The 18,266-nt window shown below is 53.7% G+C and overlaps 1 protein-coding gene across 2 annotated transcripts in view; it reads left to right on the top strand.

Annotated features, from left to right (window-relative positions):
* BTAF1 (B-TFIID TATA-box binding protein associated factor 1) overlaps positions 1-18,266 on the top strand; it is a 2,675,064-nt gene that overhangs the window by 2,584,127 nt on the left and 72,671 nt on the right. For both annotated transcript variants that reach the window (XM_069611378.1, XM_069611379.1), the window contains one exon: positions 362-532. In XM_069611378.1, the coding sequence (XP_069467479.1) occupies positions 362-532 (171 nt within the window). The remainder of the gene's footprint in view (positions 1-361; positions 533-18,266) is intronic.

The raw sequence follows: 18,266 nt of genomic DNA, 5'->3' as shown, positions 1-18,266 counted from the left end.
CATGCAAAATTTGATACAAAAATTAAGTGAGAACAAATTAATTGGCACATAGCATTTTGGCTTTCCAGAATGAGTGTCCTTGTAAAGCTTGCTAATTTATTTTTTATTGTAGAATTTCTTTTCATTTTGTTTTTTTATCAAAGATTGCTAAACATATTATTCTGGTTTGTCCGACTGGCATGGTAAAAAATTCTAGAGTGTATAAATCTGGGGATGAAACCTATGCTTGAGTAATTCTCCATTGGTTACTTATGTTTTTGTTTAGTCCATTTATATGATGCAATATTTTTCCATGCTATACATATGTTGGTTTACAATTTGTGTTCATTATGTAACAAAGCCATACTTTATTTTTTTACAGAAACGTGTTGTTAATGTCTATCGCCTGATAACAAGAGGCACTTTGGAGGAGAAAATTATGGGTTTACAGAAGTTCAAAATGAGCATTGCAAACACAGTGATTAGCCAAGAAAATGCTAGCCTACAGAGCATGGGTACAGATCAGTTGCTTGACCTCTTCACCCTCGACAAGGTAACCCTTTTGTGTGTACACACTTTTTTTCTTTTCATAGCTTTCTGGAACATTTCAATTTCGCTGCACAGCCCTGAAGTGGTCCTATGAGGTCCTGCACTGAGGTGTCCCACTGCCTGTGCTGCTTCTAGGTGCGATCCCGCCCACTGTGATTTTGCTCCCAGTTATCCCACTGTAAATTTGCCCATTGTAGTGTTGCTCCTGGTCACCCACGGTAATTCTGCTACCAGATATCTAACCGTGATTCTGCTTCTGGGTATCCCGCTGTGGTTTTGTTCCGTTTCACACACTCATTTTTCTACCATCTGTGTGACAGAATGCCATCTGGTGAGAGACGGATAGACTTAACATGTTTTACCTACAGCAATATCATGATGCAGAAAAGTCTGTTTCTGAAAGGGAGGTCTGCTAATCCGACCCTTCCTTTCATAATGCACCATGCCAAAACAATAGTACACATATATATCTTTGCTGTATTTTGGCTCCTGGGATGTTTCCTGGGAGTGACTTTACTGAAATGTGAACTCTGTACCCACTGCTTCCTGCTCCTGTAGGGCTTTGCCAGTCTTTCTCTACCGTTGCCCAGCAATTCATGCTGGCGCAATCCAGGAAACCAGCGGTGCCTGTGGAGTTTCTCACAGTTATCATACCCGAGGTGCACCAAACCAATAGCAGGGCTCCTTCACAGGCACACCAGATGGATGATCCAAGTACCCATTGAGGTCTCACCGAACTACTGCTGAACTGACGCGCACAAACTGCACGTTCTTAGACACATTAAATTTACCAATAAAGCCACGCACGCATGTGAATTGAACAACTCTTTGAACAGACTTCTGACATCAGAACAGTAAGGGGGTAATTCATAGAATTCAGTGCACAAGAGGCGCACATGGCTGGCGCACAGTGTGCGCGTGCGGCAGTCTGCGCCAGCCGCATGCACCAAAATCCTTTTCTGCGCACAGCGTATTCATGGATTTCAACATCCATAACCATCCGTGGCGCAGAGTAGCGCAGCGACCCTGCAGCAGCGGCAGTTACGCCCCCAACCCCTACCCGTGCGCCATGAACAGCGTACAAATCCCGTACATAGCGCACAGGCCAGTGGACCAGCATACAGCCCCCCCCAACCACGAAAACGTCTGTAAAACTTCCCGCGCACCTCTCTGAATGCACACACCCCGCTGCGTGGGAAGTTTTACACGCGATTGGCCCTGTGCGCGCGGGGTACGTGTATTTCTGGGGTGCGTGGGAAGTTTCACATGCGATCTGGCCCTGTGCGAGCGGGGTATGTCTATTTCGGGGGTGTGCGGGAAGTTTCACATGCGATTGGCCCTGTGTGACTGGGGTACGTGTATTTTGGGGGTGCGCGTGAAGTTTCACACGCGATTGGCCTTGTGCAAGCGGGGTACCTGCATGTTTGGGGTGTGCGGGAAGTTTCACACGCGATTGGCGCTGTGCGAGCGGGGTACGTGTATTTCGGGGGTGCATGGGAAGTTTCACACGCGCTCGGCCCTGTGCGAGCAGGTAGTACGTGTATTACGGGTGTGCCCCAACTAATTGGCAGTGTGTCCTCCCAGCCCACATGTCACCACGCACAAGTGAGCACTGAATCATGTCCCCCAGCAGCCCCACCCCCCCCCCAGTATTGACGGGCACCTGCCAGCAGGCCCCGACTCATGCTCCCCAGCACTCCCACCCCCCCAGTATTGACGGGCACCTGCTAGCAGGCCCCGACTCATGTTCCCCAGCACCCCCATCCACCCAGCAGTGAGGGGCACCTGCCAGCAGGCCCCGACTCATGTCCCCCTGCAACACGACAGGAAGCTGCACAATCATGGGCCTCATGTGCACCAAAATACCACAGCACGCCACCCCAGTCTTGACATGCAATGATTTCACCAATCCACCCCACACCTACATGCCTATGTCAGGACACAAATCAAAAGTCAACCATGTACATCAACACATGTCCGTCACACTCACACACTGTTTGCCATAGATCGTGTAAACCCACATTTTGACATGCATGAACCCAATGAGCGAATCCCACACATGGAATTAAAATATCAAAATGTATTATGAACAAAATCAATGTAATGAAATGAAAGCCAAAAAAAAATACAAACATGAAATGAAATGCATGTCCAAAAATAGGAAAGGAAATGTAGATCCAATCCAAAGAAATCCTAAAGAAAAATGGTCCAAACTCTCTATCCACCAAAACAAATCTAAAGGAAACGTAAAAATCAAATTCCATTCCTCCATGGTGAAATCCAAAGAAAATGAACACATAAATCCAATGTCCAACTATGTATAAGCAATTTTCAAAGGGTCTATGAGCCCAACAAAAGAACTGGAAACTACCTAAGAAATAACTATATACAAAAGTGTGGGGCATAGTCCAATCACCCCAAAATAAAGCAAAACAAAAATGAAACCTAACACTAAAAATAATTTACAATGGCGGCGGGCTAGTCCGACGGCTCACTTTCAGGGCATCATCAAACTCCTGCTCAATGTCCTGGAGGAGGTCCTCTTCCATGGCCCGAGGGTTCGCAGGGACAATGCCATGTTGGACTCCCTGCGAATAGCCTCGAGGCACTTGGCCCACCTTAGTGCCCTCCGCATGGAGTTCCCCGCCCTGAACATTGTGAGCCGTGCCTCTTCCGCCCGATGCCTGCCCCTCCGATGTTGATGGCCCAGAGCCATCATCGCTCCCACCTTGTTGCTGCTGTTGTGCCTATGCCCTGGCTCTTGCTGCCTGCACGTCCTCCTCCGGCTGGGCTGCAGTTGTCGTGGTGGCCACCCCTGCTGGACGTCCGACTCCCGACTGTGGCAGGGTTGTATCCTCCACCAGCCTGGCCGGCTGGGTCAGTGGCAGCTCCACAGGGTACCCAGGTGATACATGGGTGGGAAGATGGCATGGAGGACGACTGGCACATAGGGGGTTCAGGTGAGGAGGGGGTCGGAATAAGGTCCAGCATACAGCGGAATCCAGCCCTGGTGACCCGTCCCAGTAGGTCAACGCGGCATCCGAGATGACGTGCAGTGTCTTCACGAAAACACTGCAGGTCACCTCGCATGCCCTGTTGACGCAACGCCATCCCAGACAGGACAGACTCAACCCAGTCCCGTATTGCCACGTCCGCAGGGAGAGGAAGGCCAGTTGTTGTGCGGTCATCCCCTCCCTGAAAACGGGTCTGGACGTAGGCATCCCTGCTGGTGCAGGATGATGCAGTCACAGGATCGGGGACAGGATTACACACGGGCACCTCCGCGGCAGCCTGTGCTGCCTCCTGTCCCTGCACTGCACCACTAGCACCAGTGGAATCCCCACTCCAGACCCGTGTGTGTCCATTCCATGGCCGCCTCCTCCACCAAACACCCCACCAACCTGGATGACTCCATTCCATCTTCCTCCGTCGGACCCTGTGGGGTCTCAGCTGCCCCTTCTGCCGAGGAGTCCACCTCCGCCTCTTGGACATACCCTCGGCAGCTGCGGCCTGGGACGCGGCACCAGACTCTTCACTCCCCGACTAGATGACAACGTGGGAGGGGAGCCGGGCATTGCGTCTCCGGCTGGTGGTGCGATCCCTGCCGCTTTGCTCCACAGCACCCTCTCCGTCCTCTTCATCAGTTGACGCTGCAGACAGGGAGAGCTAGAACACAGCCATCAGGGCACTGTACAATGGACTGATAGACACATGACAGTTGCACATGAGTGGCAGTGTAAAACTACAGACATGGCATCACACTCCCCAACACACATGTAATTTCAACTCACACACATGAGCAAATCAACAGGAATATTGCACCAGGCAGCACCGTACATACACAAACAGCACGAGCAGCCGAAGGGGAGCCTGACATCACATGAAACACGGGGAGTGCACAACACATGCACACACGCCACCAGACTTACATGCATGTGTACATCTCCACCAACTGTCGCAGTGATGAGATCGCCATCCATGTCACATCTCGCATTCAGCCTTCTACATGTCAGTGTCACATGCATCCATGTTGCATCACAGTTGCACACTTGTCAAATACACCCACATGTGCAGAGTGCGATACATGCAGCATGAACCAGCATCCATGTGTGACATCACAACCATGCCACAGTACATAATCCTAATTCTTTACATGTGTGGACCCACACATACATTTGCACAGCATGCTTACCAACACATACATCATCGATGTGTCTCACACTTGATAGGAGTCACATGTGGCAGGTTCACATCCCTGTACATACGCAGCCATACATGTCCCTACAAAGACATATGTGCAACCTGCACACTCCTGGCACACCACAACACGCACGGCGTCCGATCAGTATGCATGTACACTTACCGCTCGACTCCAGACGGGTCTGCCCCTAAAGGACCTGGACGTGGAGCGCTGGGCGTTCCAGGACCCTCATCTGGTTGTCGGTCAGGTGGACCCGGCACCCCTTGGCATCTGCTGCCTTCAAGAGGCGCCAGGCCTTGTTGAGGGTCCTGGACCTGAAGTACTCCCAGCGCTTCCGGACATGTTTGATCTCGCAGACTGCCACCCCCTCCTCGTTGATGGCAGTCACAATGTCCATCCAGATCCTCTTCCGTCCTTCATTGTCGGCGCGCGGACTTCCAAAGAGAGCATCATACTGCCCCAGGACTTGCTCCACCAGGACACCAACTTCCCTGGCACTGAAGCTGGTGGCCCTCTGCCTCTCTGCCTGGGGGTTGCCAGTGGTGCCAGATGGTGTAGTGTCCGACATGGCAACCCCAGAGGCAGATGTGGGTGGGCAACTGGGTCCTGGGGCTGGAATGTGGAGCAATGGTATCCCAGTCGGGAGTCTTCAGTTCCAGCAGGGGTGGTCACAGCAACTGCACCCCTGGCTGACGTGGAGGCAGCAAATAGCAGGGCACGTGGGCAGCAGCAGATGGCAGGTAGGAGAGTGCTCGGGGATCTGGGGGGGCAGGAATATGGCCTTCTGGGCAGGAGTGTGGTCTTCCGTGTGTTGCATGGCCAGCTTGATACGGAGTGATTTCTTACGTGAAAAAATTGCACGGCAGCATGTAATTCGAGGAAAGGCCCTTAGCGCGTAAGCGCGTCTGTGACGTAGCGCGCACGGCCGTTTCCCTCAACACAGGTGCATATTGAATCAGCACGTGAAAAAAACCACATGTCCGTGAGTGTATGCGTGTAATTCGAGGAAAGGGCCTAAGTGCGTAAGTGACACGACGCGCGCGGGAGTTTCCTTCAGCACGGGTTAAAGGTGAACGGGGCCAGCAGTTCGCTGTATGTGCCTTTCGTGGAGATCGACGTATATGTTGCTACTTCGTGTTTGGCGAGCCATCACAACTTCACAGCGGATCAAGGACGTATCTCTTCTTTTGGCGGGGGTATTGGTTACGCGCGTTTTTCATCATCGTGCTAGTCTGACGGTGAGTCGCGCATGCTATTTTTCCCACTGCAGGTGCCCCTGTGTATCGCATACCCGTTTTCGAGGTCATAGTAGCCTGCGTGTCCCACGCGTATGCGTTTTTCGTGTTCCTGGGTGCCACAACATATTGTGGGAGGTTAATTCCACGCACGTAGGCTGCAGGGGTTGCCTGCAGGTTTTACTGCAGTTTTGGGGTGCCTGAGCATTGCGTGACCCGTCACTTCATCACTGGGGTCACATACAGCCTTGCAGGTGCAGGGGTGCTGTTAACATCTTGCATCCCACCCCATTCACCCCAATTGCCCAGGACAATTGTGGTGTACACCTCCCATTGGCACTCCTCCATCTGTGCCGGCACTACTCCATCTGTGCCATGGTTGGGAGGCGACGAAAGGTGAGGGGCGCCTCAGCTGGGCATACTCCTCGTGGCGGGCGTGGTCAGGGACGTGGCCGGGGTGACCAGGGAGTAGGGGGACTCAAGGGTGTCCAGGGTGGCCGCAGAGGGGAAGAGGCAGGGGTGCGCCACTTGGGCACGATGTTGTGCCATGTGTCGGTGCAGTCATGCCACCACCCCCTGTGTTTCCGGTAGTTGCAGTTCTTGCATCTGGCACTGGCGCCCGTGTGACCCGGCAGTCCGTTTCATCGACTGCCATGGGCCCAAGGGTAGGCTCAGGGTCTGCCAGCGCAGGCTGCGTTGGCACTTAAGAGTCACTGGAAGATTTCCAGCAGGTCAGGAGGAACACCATAGGTGCATGCAGGGCTGCCCTGACCGAGACCTGTGTCCCTGGGGCAGCAATGTCATCTGCTGCCCCGACCAGCCGGGTGTTGGCAAGTGCAGGGGCAGATGCAGCCAACACCACCCCGGTTGTGAGTCTACCAACCAGGACAGTCGCGGTCAATGACCCTGGCACAGCGGATGTTGCTGCGCAGGGTCCATTCCAGGGCAGCCACTGACACAAGTCAGGCCTTCGGTCGTCCTTCAACCTGCCACTCCCTTGGTTCAATCCACCGGTCCCACTGGCCACACTGATCAGGGCGGTATTCGCCAGCCAGGGTCTGTGCCACCATACAAGAGGAGGAAGGGTTGCATCTGCAGCACAGGCTGGGACCCCAGACACAGCCACGGGCTCCTGCACGTCAAGGAAGAAGCCTTTCTGCAAACAGTAACTGGACTCCCTTGTGGATTACGTGCAGGATCACAGACGTGACATGCTAGTGGGGCCGAATTGTCAAACTACGGCTGCCCATCGGAATACCCACTGGACGCATGTCGCGGATAATGTGAGTGCATTCGGCCATGAGGTGCGCACAGCAACCGAGTGGAAGAAGCGTTGGAATGACCTCAAACGCAGCGCTAAGGCCAAGCGTGCCTCTAATTACAGCATGACTCTGGTGACTGGCGGTGGGCCAGCACCTGAGGAGGATCTCCGCACGAGGCACCCATTGCAAGTTCATACCACAAGAATTGGTCGAAGGACTGGGAGAGATGCAGGACTTTGATGTCCAGTCCAGTGAGTGTTGTTGCGTGTATGTCCAGACCATGTGTGTTTTGCCTGTGTGCTGTGTTGTGCTTGGCTGCCACTACATGCTATGTGAACATGGTTTTCATGTGCTAGTCATGCAATGCTTCACTGATACGTGCCTGCTGTGCAGGATGGTGGACATGTAGAGCAGACGGGGACTGTCCTCATCACCACACTTGCACCCTACTCACATGTTAGTCACCCAGATGCCCCTCCGGTCCATGTTCCTGCTCTCTGGCCCTTCTGCATGTAGCCAGGGGTGGTTTTCCTCTCAGCACTGGGACTATGTTATTGCAAGACTGACGTGCATGTGTCCTCTGCCTGCATGCGGGTACTCCACGTAGGCATGCCCCCTTGCCCCTCCACCCCAATTACACCATTGCACTTTTGTGGATCATTTTGGTGTACTGCAATGGCCTATTGAAGCCTGTGTACATGCTAACTTCCGCCAACCTGCCAGACACATGCAGTGGGGTACATCCCCTGCCCTTCATGCAGGGTGCATCACTTGGACTGTGCAGATGGCAGATGCTCCGCAGGGACATGAGTGCCCATTCATGCTCCATGTGCATTCCATGCATGCCCCTATGTGTCCTTGCCTGGATGATCATTGGAGTACGTGTCTTGTATGAGCAACATTTCATGGGATTTCTACAGCCATCCCATGCCCACTCTGGCCCTGTCCTGTATCACATTCATGTTCAGGGTGTCAGTCTGTGTGGGGCACAGTCCTCCCCCAGTTTCAGGCCCACTGACTGTCCAACTGGTGTAGTGGCTTTTGCACACTTGGGTGTACTACTGAGGGTTTGCCATGTGTCCTGCTTACTGTGCCATCATCATCTGCTGTGTTGTCAGTTGACTCAGATGATGCCATTGATGCTAGTCAGCACTGTCTGCCAATACACAGGTCTCTGTTCAGCCTTTTGCTACCAAGCAAGGTATCCCTGCATTTTTACTGAGGGAGCTCGGGGGCTTTGCTTGTAGCCATGCAACCCATTGCATGCACATTGCACGTGATGCCTGAACTAGCCCTTCCATTGTGATATACATCTTGAAGTACTTGTTCATGTAGATGGGGAGTAACGTACACATGTTCTCTAGCATGGGGTCTGGCATGGATTCACATGCTCATGAATATTCCCAGTCGTCAGGCTGGGAATCCTCGGTAAAGAAAAAATCAGTATCAGTTTCGTTTCTGATCTGTCTTTCTTGGTAGTAACCAATCACTGATCTCTGGGTCATACTGCCCCCAGCCAATGACTGCCCTCTACCTAAGCCCCTCCCCTGGCAGCCATCCTCAGATTTTTACCGCACGTTCAAGTGTTGGGAGTCCTCGTGTTTTAGCTCTCGAGCTTTTACTGCGTTTTTTGTGCTTTTTCAGGAGGTTTAATCCAGCCTCAAGCTCCACCGTTTCTACTTCCGATAGCGGGGACCCATTTTGGAATTCTTCTACGCCCCTCAAGGGTGAAGTTTTCATCGAGTTACGCTTCTTGGAGGATTCCAGAAGATCTGTGGCCTACCTCAACGGACATGGCCCAGGACAAGGGAAGCTCGACGCCCGGATCCAAGCTGTTAAGGAGCTGCCCAGGATGCAGATTGCAAAATGTTTTCAGAGGACGAGCATTTGAGATTTCTCTACTGCCTTCATGAGGACAAGACGCACGTGGAGAAGGACTGTGCGTTCTGCAAGAACCTGTCAGAACAGACCAAGCAAGATCGTCGTTCCTGTCTCGCTGCCTGGCTGGAGAAGGGCACAGCAGGTGAGAAGGCGAAGAAAAAGTCTGAGCGGTCTTCTAAGTCCTGTGAGGGCGCCCTGGCGACGGGGGCCCAACAGAAAGCCAAGCACAGCGAGTCCGCGGGCACCGGGAGCACCGAAAGGTCGGGCTCCTCGGCTGCCAGGCAGGGTGCGACTTCCCCGGCACAATCCACCACGAGCCAGCGCTATGGTTTGGGGAAGAGGAAGTCTGAGAACTTCTGGAGAGGCCCCGGTCGATCTCGAAGGGAGCCATGGGGGAGCGAGGCGATGACCCTCCCCCCAAAGCGAAGGCTCAGGACGCACCTAAGGTGGTGAGGGCCTTGATCCAACCGGCAAAGGCCTCTATCGAGGTTGTTGCAGCGGCCCTGACGAAGCTGGCAGAGGCTACGCCAGTGGAGGTGGCCTCGGGGCCCAGAGTTTCCCTGCCACCGCGGAAGAAATCCTCTTTCCAGACCATCGTTAAGACCCCCATGGAAAAAGAGGGGGGGGCGGTGGCCATTACGGACTCGGATTCAGCCTCAGAGGAGGATCCAGTGGAAACCGTGAAAGGCCTCAACGAGAGGTTCATAGGCCTCAAGGAGAGTGTCGGGAAGGTTCGATCCCAGGGGAAGGTTCCCGCTGATGTGATCTAAGATGGCGACGACGAGGGCCTAGTGGAGCAGCCATCCCGTCCATCGCAGCCATTACCCGACCCCCAGGATAGCTCGGTAGCCATTTTGTTGGCGATCCAATCCTTATGTACTGAGATAAGGACGAGGTTACCACGGACCCCGACGGAGGATCCAGAACCAGGCCCGTCGGGGAGCCCTCCGAACAAGCGGAGGAGAGTCCACCCCGCTCCACCCTTCGTGCCCGTGAAGCCTGTGGACCCCTCATCCCCCTCGCCGGACCCTCGGGAGGATACAGCGACGGATACAGCGACAGGGATGGATGACGATGACACAACGGACATCCCGTCATCACCCCCCCCCCTCGGGCCTCTCCGCCCGACGAAATTCGCTCTTTTCACGCCATGATAGCCAGGGCATCCGAGCTCTTCCAACTCTGCCATGAGGAACAGAAAAACAGAAAAAGGAAGGTTTTCTTTACCAACAACCAGAGGCCAAGCGAAAGACGGTCCTCGCGGTGCCGTTGCTCGACGACATCTGGGACGAGGGGCTGGCTATCCTCAAGAGCCCTTCCGCGACACCCGCCAAGAGGGACCGGTACGAGAAGGAGTCCCGGGTCCCAATGCCGTCCCCTTGTGCCTCAGGGCCCAGCCCACGCCGGACTCTGTTGTCTCGGCAGCGGCCAAGAAGAAAGCAGCGGGTGCGGCGGCTTCAACTTCCACTTCCCCGCCGGACAGCGAGGACAAGAAGTTAGACTCCATGGGACGACGAGTCATCTCGTCGTCGGCGACGACGATTAAGGCGGCTAATGCCTTAGCGATTGTGGCCCATTACGACAGGGAGCTTTGGTTCAAGATAGCTCCTCTGCTAGACTTCCTACCGGACGACAAGAGAGCGGAGGCCCTACAGATTCTGCAGGAAGGTGAGGTGGCGTCAGATCACGCCATAACGGTGGCAACAGACACTGCCGATACCGGATTTCACCAACTGGGCAACAGGGTTTGCCTCCAACGACGAGGATGGCTCAAGGCGACGGACTTTCGCCAGGACGTCCACAGGAGTTTTGGACATGCCGTTCGAGGGCAACAACCTGTTTGGAAAGACGGTGGATGAGTCCCTCCAGGCCATTGAGACAGACACGGAAACAGCCCGAGCCCTAGGAGTCCTTCAGCAACGGCGGCCCTTTCGGAGCTCGGGAGGCAGACAGGGAGCCTCCAAGGGATCCAGCGCTGGCTCTTCTACTTACCGCCAGGCGGCCCTCTCCTCGTCCCAGGAGGCCGCGGCAAGCAAGGAGGGTCTCGCCGCCGTCGGCAAGGAGGCCAAGGCGGCAAGGCCTCTTCCAAGCAGGACTGAACCGGCTGTAGCGTCGGGCCCCCACAGAAGCACCCCGGTTGGAAGCCGGCTGACGAAGTTCGTCAGCGTATGGGAGTCCATCTCCACCGACCGTTGGGTGCTGGACACCCTGGCCCGCGGACACTCGCTAGAATTTCAAAAGATGTGTCCTCGCATTCCTCCCGTGGCCAGGAAGGAGAATCATGTCCCTAAACTGCTGTTGGAGGTAAGGGCGATGCTCAAGAAAGGTGCCATTGAGCTCGTCCCCAAGAGGCTCCGGGGCTCCGGAGTATACTCAAGATACTTCCTCGTCAGAAAGAAGACAGGCAGTTGGCGCCCCATCCTGGACCTGCGTCGGTTGAACAAATACATCATGGCACAGAAATTCAGGATGGTCACCCTCCAGCACGTCCTGGGACAGCTGGAGGAGGGAGACTTCCTATCGTCACTGGACCTGGAGGATGCTTACTTCCACATCCCCATTCTAAAAGGACACAGAGTTCCTCAGATTCGTAGTCCAGGGGCGTCACTACCAATTCAGAGCCCTGCCGTTCGGATTAAAGTCGGCACCCAGGGTGTTCGCCAAGTGCCTCGCACCTGTGGCGGCGCGGCTGAGCCTGCAAGGGATCCATGTCTACCCCTACCTGGACGACTGGCTAATCCGTGCAAGGTCAAGAGAACTCGCCGTCGAACACACAGCAAGGACCATCCGCCTGCTCACGGAGCTGGGATTCGCCATCAACTACCCCAAATCCCATCTGGTCGCGTCGCAGGTGGCACTGCTTCTGGGAGCGAAGCTCGATGCAGTGAAGCAATTGGCATCTCCGTCGGAAGAAAGGACGAAGGCCATTTTGGGCAAGGTGCAGCGCCTGTTAGCCACGGATGTGGCCAGAGTGAGGTCCATCAAGTCCCTCCTCGGGATGATGTCCTCATGCATCTACCTTGTGCCCCTTTGCAGACTTCGGATGCGTCCGCTACAAGAGTTCCTCGACGCCCGCTGGATTCAAGCGGCGGGCAGCTTCGAAGACAGGATCCCGCTCGACGAGGCGTTCCATAGGGCGATTCTATGGTGGGGTGCCCGTGCGCACCTCGCGGCAGGCATGGACTTTCAGGCCCCGGCGTATCAGGAGACGGTAACGACAGACGCCTCCCTGGAGGGATGGGGGGGGGCCCACACCGGAGATCTCCACGCAAGAGGCCTCTGGCTCCCGGAGGAGAGGTCTCTCCACATCAACATCCTGGAGCTACGAGCTGTGTTCTGGGTGCTCAAATCGTTCCTTCAGTCCCTCAAGGACAAAGTGGTGAGGATCTTCACCTACAACACCACCACAATGTTCTACATCCGGAAGCAGGGAGGCACCAGATCCCCAGCCCTATCCAAGGAGGCCCAGGAGCTGTGTCACTGGGCCGTCGCCCAGGGGATGTTTCTGGTCCCATTCCACCTGGCAGGAATAAAAAAACACCATTGCTGACTCACTCAGCAGGGAGCTGCGCTCGTGCCATGAGTGGGAACTACGCCAGGACCAGGTGGATTGGCTCTTTCAACAGTAGGGCAAACCCCAGATCGACCTGTTCGCGACAGCGACGAACTCCAAGTGCCAGAGGTTCGCCAGCAGGTTCGCACAACTGAGGAGCATGGGCGATGCTTTCTCGTTCCCTTGGGACGGCCTGTTCCTGTACGCGTTCCCTCCGTTGCCATTGCTGCTTCGTCTCATCAACCAGCTCAAGAGGTCCAGGTGCAGGATGATCCTCGTCGCACCGGCGTGGCCGAGACCGATCTGGTTCCCTGACCTTCTGGACTTGTCAGCGTCCCCACCTATCAAGCTGGCGACGGACGCGGATCTTCTCTCCAGAGAAGGAGGCACCATTCTCCATCACGACCCGGAGTCGCTGAACTTGCAGGCTTGGCTCCTGCAGCACAAGAGTTTGGAGGATACGATATCCCGGCTGACTGCAGAGAGGTTCTTGCAAAAGCCAGGGCGGCCTCATCTCTCAAATTTTATGGACATAAGTGGAAGAGGTTCTCTGTCTGGTGCCGTGCACAGAAGATTTACCCTCTGCGGATTACGGCCCCTCAAGTATTGCCGTACCTACTGTCTCTGGCCAAAGCTGGACTGGCTCACGCCTCCAAGATACATCTGGCTGCCATCTCCCGATACAGCAGAACTACAGGACGGGGGTCCTTGTGGTCTCATCGCCTGGTGAAGGAATTTATGAAGGGACTATTCCGTTCATTCCCGCCGGTGAAGGCCCCCGCCCCGGCGTGGGAGCTCAACGTGGTGCTGACCAGGCTCATGGGGGCTCCATTCGAGCCTATGCATTCGGCGCTGTTGAAGTTCCTGTCGTGGAAGACAGCATTTCTTGTGGCCATCACCTCCGCACGACGAGTGGGAGAGATCCAGGCCCTATCTTGTAAGCCTCCATACTTCACTTTTCACGACACGAGGGTGGTGCTGAGGACGCACCCCTCCTTTATGCCCAAGGTGCCGTCGGACTTCCACCTCAACGAGCCCTTGGTGTTGCCAGTTTTCTTCCCGTCGCCTTCGTCTCCGGTCAAGAGTACTTTGAACTCGCTGGATGTGGCTAGCGCGCTGAAGTTCTACGTGGACTGCAGAGTTTTCGGAAGACATCACAGCTATTTGTGAACTTTAGACCTGTGAATCAAGGGAAGGCTCTCTCGAAGGCTTTCATTTCTAGATGGCTCTCCGGCTGCATCATGCACTGTCACCGGTTGGCAAACCGACTGCTGCTTGGCTGTCAGAGAGCCCATTCGACCAGAGCGATCGCTGCTACCACGGCGTTCCTGTCTGGTGTGCCCCTGCTGGACATCTGCAGGGCTGCTACTTGGAGGTCGAAGCACACCTTCACAAGAGTCTACTGCGTCGATCGGGACTCCAGGGTCGGCCAAGCAGTGCTGCGCAACCTGTTCGCTTAAGGTGAGCCGTTAAGAGATGCTTAATGTTGAGTTGTTGTATTGCTTAATGTTGAGCCTGTTGCCACCTCCCGTGGTTGGCCATGTGTATACTGCTATGTATTCTTATATTCATGAGCATGTGAATCCATGCCAGACCCCATGCTGGAGAAGGAACAAGTTACTTACCTGTAACTGTTGTGCTCCAGCATGGGTCTGGCATGGATTCACATACGAACCCTCCCTCCTTCCCCTCTGCGGCTCTTCACTTGGTCATACTGCCACTTTACATGCTACCAAATCTGAGGATGGCTGCCAGGGGATGGGCTTAGGTAGAGGGCAGTCATTGGCTGGGGGCAGTATGACCCATAGATCAGTGATTGGTTACTACTAAGAAAGACAGATCAGAAACAAAACTGATACTGATTTTTTCTTTACCGAGGATTCCCGGCCTGACGATGGGGAATATTCATGAGCATGTGAATTCATGCCAGACCCATGCTGGAGAACAGTTACAGGTAAGTAACTTGTTCCTTCTGCACTGCATCAACCCGCTTCTGAGCCGTGTAACACCGTTCTACATGCTTACTCACTGATGCAATGTCAAATTGACGAGGCATGCATGGCAGGTTCTGTTTTGTGTGTGACATGTCTGCTTCGTGTGTTTGCTGTCTGTGTGATGTCTGTATGTGTGTCATGTGCTTCTGACATGTGTACTAATATTCTTTTCTCTCCACTTTTCAGGTGATGACGCAATGGAGCCAGAGGATGGTGTTGTCATGTCAGGCACAGGGTTGTCATCACAACCACATCCCGGCACAAGTGGGGGTCATGGGGTGGTAGACCACGAGAACCCACGTGTGCTCCAGTCCATCTTGTCTTTGGCTGGCTATGAGTCCAGCACAGATGACCACTCTGACAGCCATGTTGAGTTGGATGTGCATCAGGTCCATACGTCAGGGGTGAGTGATTCTGATGTTGACACTTCTCTGTCCGCGACACCTGCACTGAGGGTCCGGACAGTGGTGGGACCTCCGCCTGTGGTGGATCGGGACGCAGGGGTCACCCTCCACACCAGTCACTGATGTGCCTGGGGCATCACGTAGACGGGGGCATGTAGTTGTGCAGCCGCGGGCTGTGCCAACCCAACAAGGACGCACAGTGCTTGGGTCCCGCAGGTGTCAAGCCCAGCAATGCAGTGACCACGCGCCACCGAGGTATACTAAGTGGGAGGAAGACATGACTGCCAATTCAGAACGTCAGGGGGCAGCACTTCATAACATCGCTGCGAGCATGGAACGTGTGGCCCAATCCGTGCTCCCCCCTACCCCTGCTAGGCAGGTGCTTCTCCAGCGGCAGGCCGCGCAGTCCAGGGCCCGCTGGCTCAGGCTGGGCATGGCGGCCTCTGACAGGGCACGCCAGACTGAAATATTGTCTCTGCGTCAAGCAATTACTGCTCACGTAGAGACACACATGGTGGTCCTGAGGGCTGAGTCTCTGATCCCCTCTTGACATCCGAGAGGGTGCGGTCAGAGGAGAGGTTTGAGCAGCTTGAGCGTACCATCTCGGCTGAGCTACATGCTTGCCGGGAGGTGCATCGGTTGTCCAGCAAGACCACGCAGGAAGAACTCTGTGCTACACGTGTTACCTTGCAAGAGGAAGCGCGTGTATCACGGAAGGTTCTGAAGCAGACCTGCTTGTCATTGTGGCACAGAACCAAGCTCACCCGTCTGGCAGACTTGCTGCGACGAGGGGCAAGCTGAATCTATGCGTGGTCAGCCTCCTGTGCCATGTCGTCCTTTAGAGGATGAGGCAGACTCGGACGACGGATTATCTTCCACACAGGTCGTGGTGTGCAGGCGTTGAGCCCATGGAGGTATTTTTTTTTTTTTTGTCTCGACCTCATTGCATGTGGGTGTTGAGGTGCACCCTGTACCTCCACCCTCCTGGGTGCGCCCCCCCACCCCGGGTCATATGTGGCCATTTTTGATTTTTCCTTTTAGTTTAGTTAGTTAATATTAACTATTTGATAGTTATTTTAATGAGGTTATGTAGGTTGTTCATTGTTAGTTTAATTAGATAATATAGTTTAATATTGTTTGTCTATTGTGCATTCATGTGACGGTGTGGTGCTTTGTGTCTTTTGAAAGCATCCACTGTCTGTTCCAGCTGCGCCCTTCAAGCTTGTCTTTTGTATGTGTTTGCAGCATGGAGTCCTGACTCACAGCTTCCCTTATCCATGGACTCGCTAGGATGATTCGGTGTTACAAAATATTTCACAAGGGCTTTGGACTTCCTTAATTACTGTGGTCTGTCTGCTGCTGTTCTACTTGTGTTAACACCCCTAGTGGGGATTGGTTGCGTTTCATCCACCCCATGTCTGTAATTAATTTGGGTGAGTATGTGATTGATTTCTCCATTAATTGATGTGGTTTGTGATGTATGTTATTGTCTTGCCTGTATATGTGCTTGATGCACTTCATGCCATAGACAGTAGCCTGCAACCTTGGCCTGTCAAAGTGATAATGATGGTGGGAGGAGTTTGGATGTAGCTCTGTAACCTGGCCAAGTGACAACCAGCATGTGTACACACACAGGGAACAGTCCAGCCTCATTAATTTATTTCATGCCCTTTCTGCAGGAAGATGAGCCTCCAGACTACCTTTGCCAGCAGACACAGGGATGTCTAATACAAAAAACTTGGCTCGTTTCGGTGGTGCAGACGTGTGGATGTGTGCACAAGCAGATGCACAGGGCTTGTGCTCAGACGTCCGACAGAAGCAGGCGTGTTTCCAGGAGATGCTGGCAGGGTGAGCGACACAAGTGCCCACACCGCAGACTACCTTCCACCAGGCCACTTGCACATCGATGCTAAGTGGCACCAGTGTTGTGGAGCTTTGCCAGGCATTGTTGGAGAAGCACACAGTACAGCTGATATGGGTTTAGGTCCAAATGCAAAGTGCCTTTACTAGTCAGGGGCACACGCATGGGCCATCAAACATATCCTTGAGTAGCCCCTGCTCCCAAGGGGTAGGGTGATCCTGTAGCCAGGTAGACTTGAAGGAAGAAGGCTACATACCCCAGAGACAGTTGTTCTGAACGTCACAGTGATGTGTAAGTGAGGACCTTTTGTTGTTGGACAGTTGGCTTGGCCTACAGTGTTTTGGGCACTCTGACATTGTAATTGTGGGGTACTATATACATGATGTATTGTGCTGCTCAATGCCTGTTCCTGTGTTGTCTTTACTTTTCATGTGTCAGGGGATTGCTGTGGTTTGACATGCTGGGGTGTTCACATGGCCTATGTTCACATGTGATGTGTACAGGACACTGAGGGTCACTTGATTTTCACATATATTGAGTGCATGTCCCTAATGACGCACACAGTTGCACAATGATCCACCACACAGCACATGATCTATTGCCATTTGAGTACCCTGTACATGCGTCATTTGGTTGTAGATTTCATCAGTTGTTTTCATGTGATGCTCAAGGTGTAACTGCAACACAATGGCTGCTCAAAGTGCTGTGTGCTGTGCAGTGTGTTGCAGGAGACCCACACAGCACACGGGTTCGGGAGTTTGGATTTTGCCATGCCCCATGTGCATGTGAACGGGCATTCAGTGTTGTGTTCATGCTACGACTGTTGGAAAGCATTTGTGTCCGACTTTGTATGTGTGGGAGGTTGTTGGTCAGTCCTTTCATCAGATTCCATGTGAGGCATCATTGTCTCATGCCATTTTTCATTTATGACTTGTCTTTTTGTATATTATTGGTCATGTTTGTCTTTTGCTATTGCATGCCATGTCATGGTGTAGCAGACAAGGGTGATGTGGTTTGGCAGGGTTTGGGTGACATACCAGGGATTGTGATGGACTGTTTTGCAGGGGTGTGTGATACACACCTTGCATGTGTTCCTTTTGGTCACACAGGATTGTTTATTTTTAAGTAGCTAGGGATACACACAATGTTGCACTTCCGTGGGAACATTCTCAGGGTGGTAAGGTTGTGACAGTTGACTGTCTCTTTGTCATCATCGATTGTCACCTGGTATCTGCCAGGACTGTGTGTACTCCGCACGGGTTGGAGTTTAGGTGAAAAAATGTGGCCACAAACTGGGTCCGGGCTGCCTCGCCACGTGCCCTGTCCCCTCCCATGGGCAGTGCCTGT

The sequence above is a fragment of the Ambystoma mexicanum genome, chromosome 8 (genome assembly GCF_040938575.1).
Source record: "Ambystoma mexicanum isolate Mex_15411 chromosome 8, UKY_AmexF1_1, whole genome shotgun sequence".
Classification (NCBI taxonomy): Eukaryota; Metazoa; Chordata; class Amphibia; order Caudata; family Ambystomatidae; genus Ambystoma; species Ambystoma mexicanum.
The sequence above is the reverse complement of the archived record's forward strand: the minus strand, read 5'-3'. Positions and strand labels throughout refer to the sequence as shown.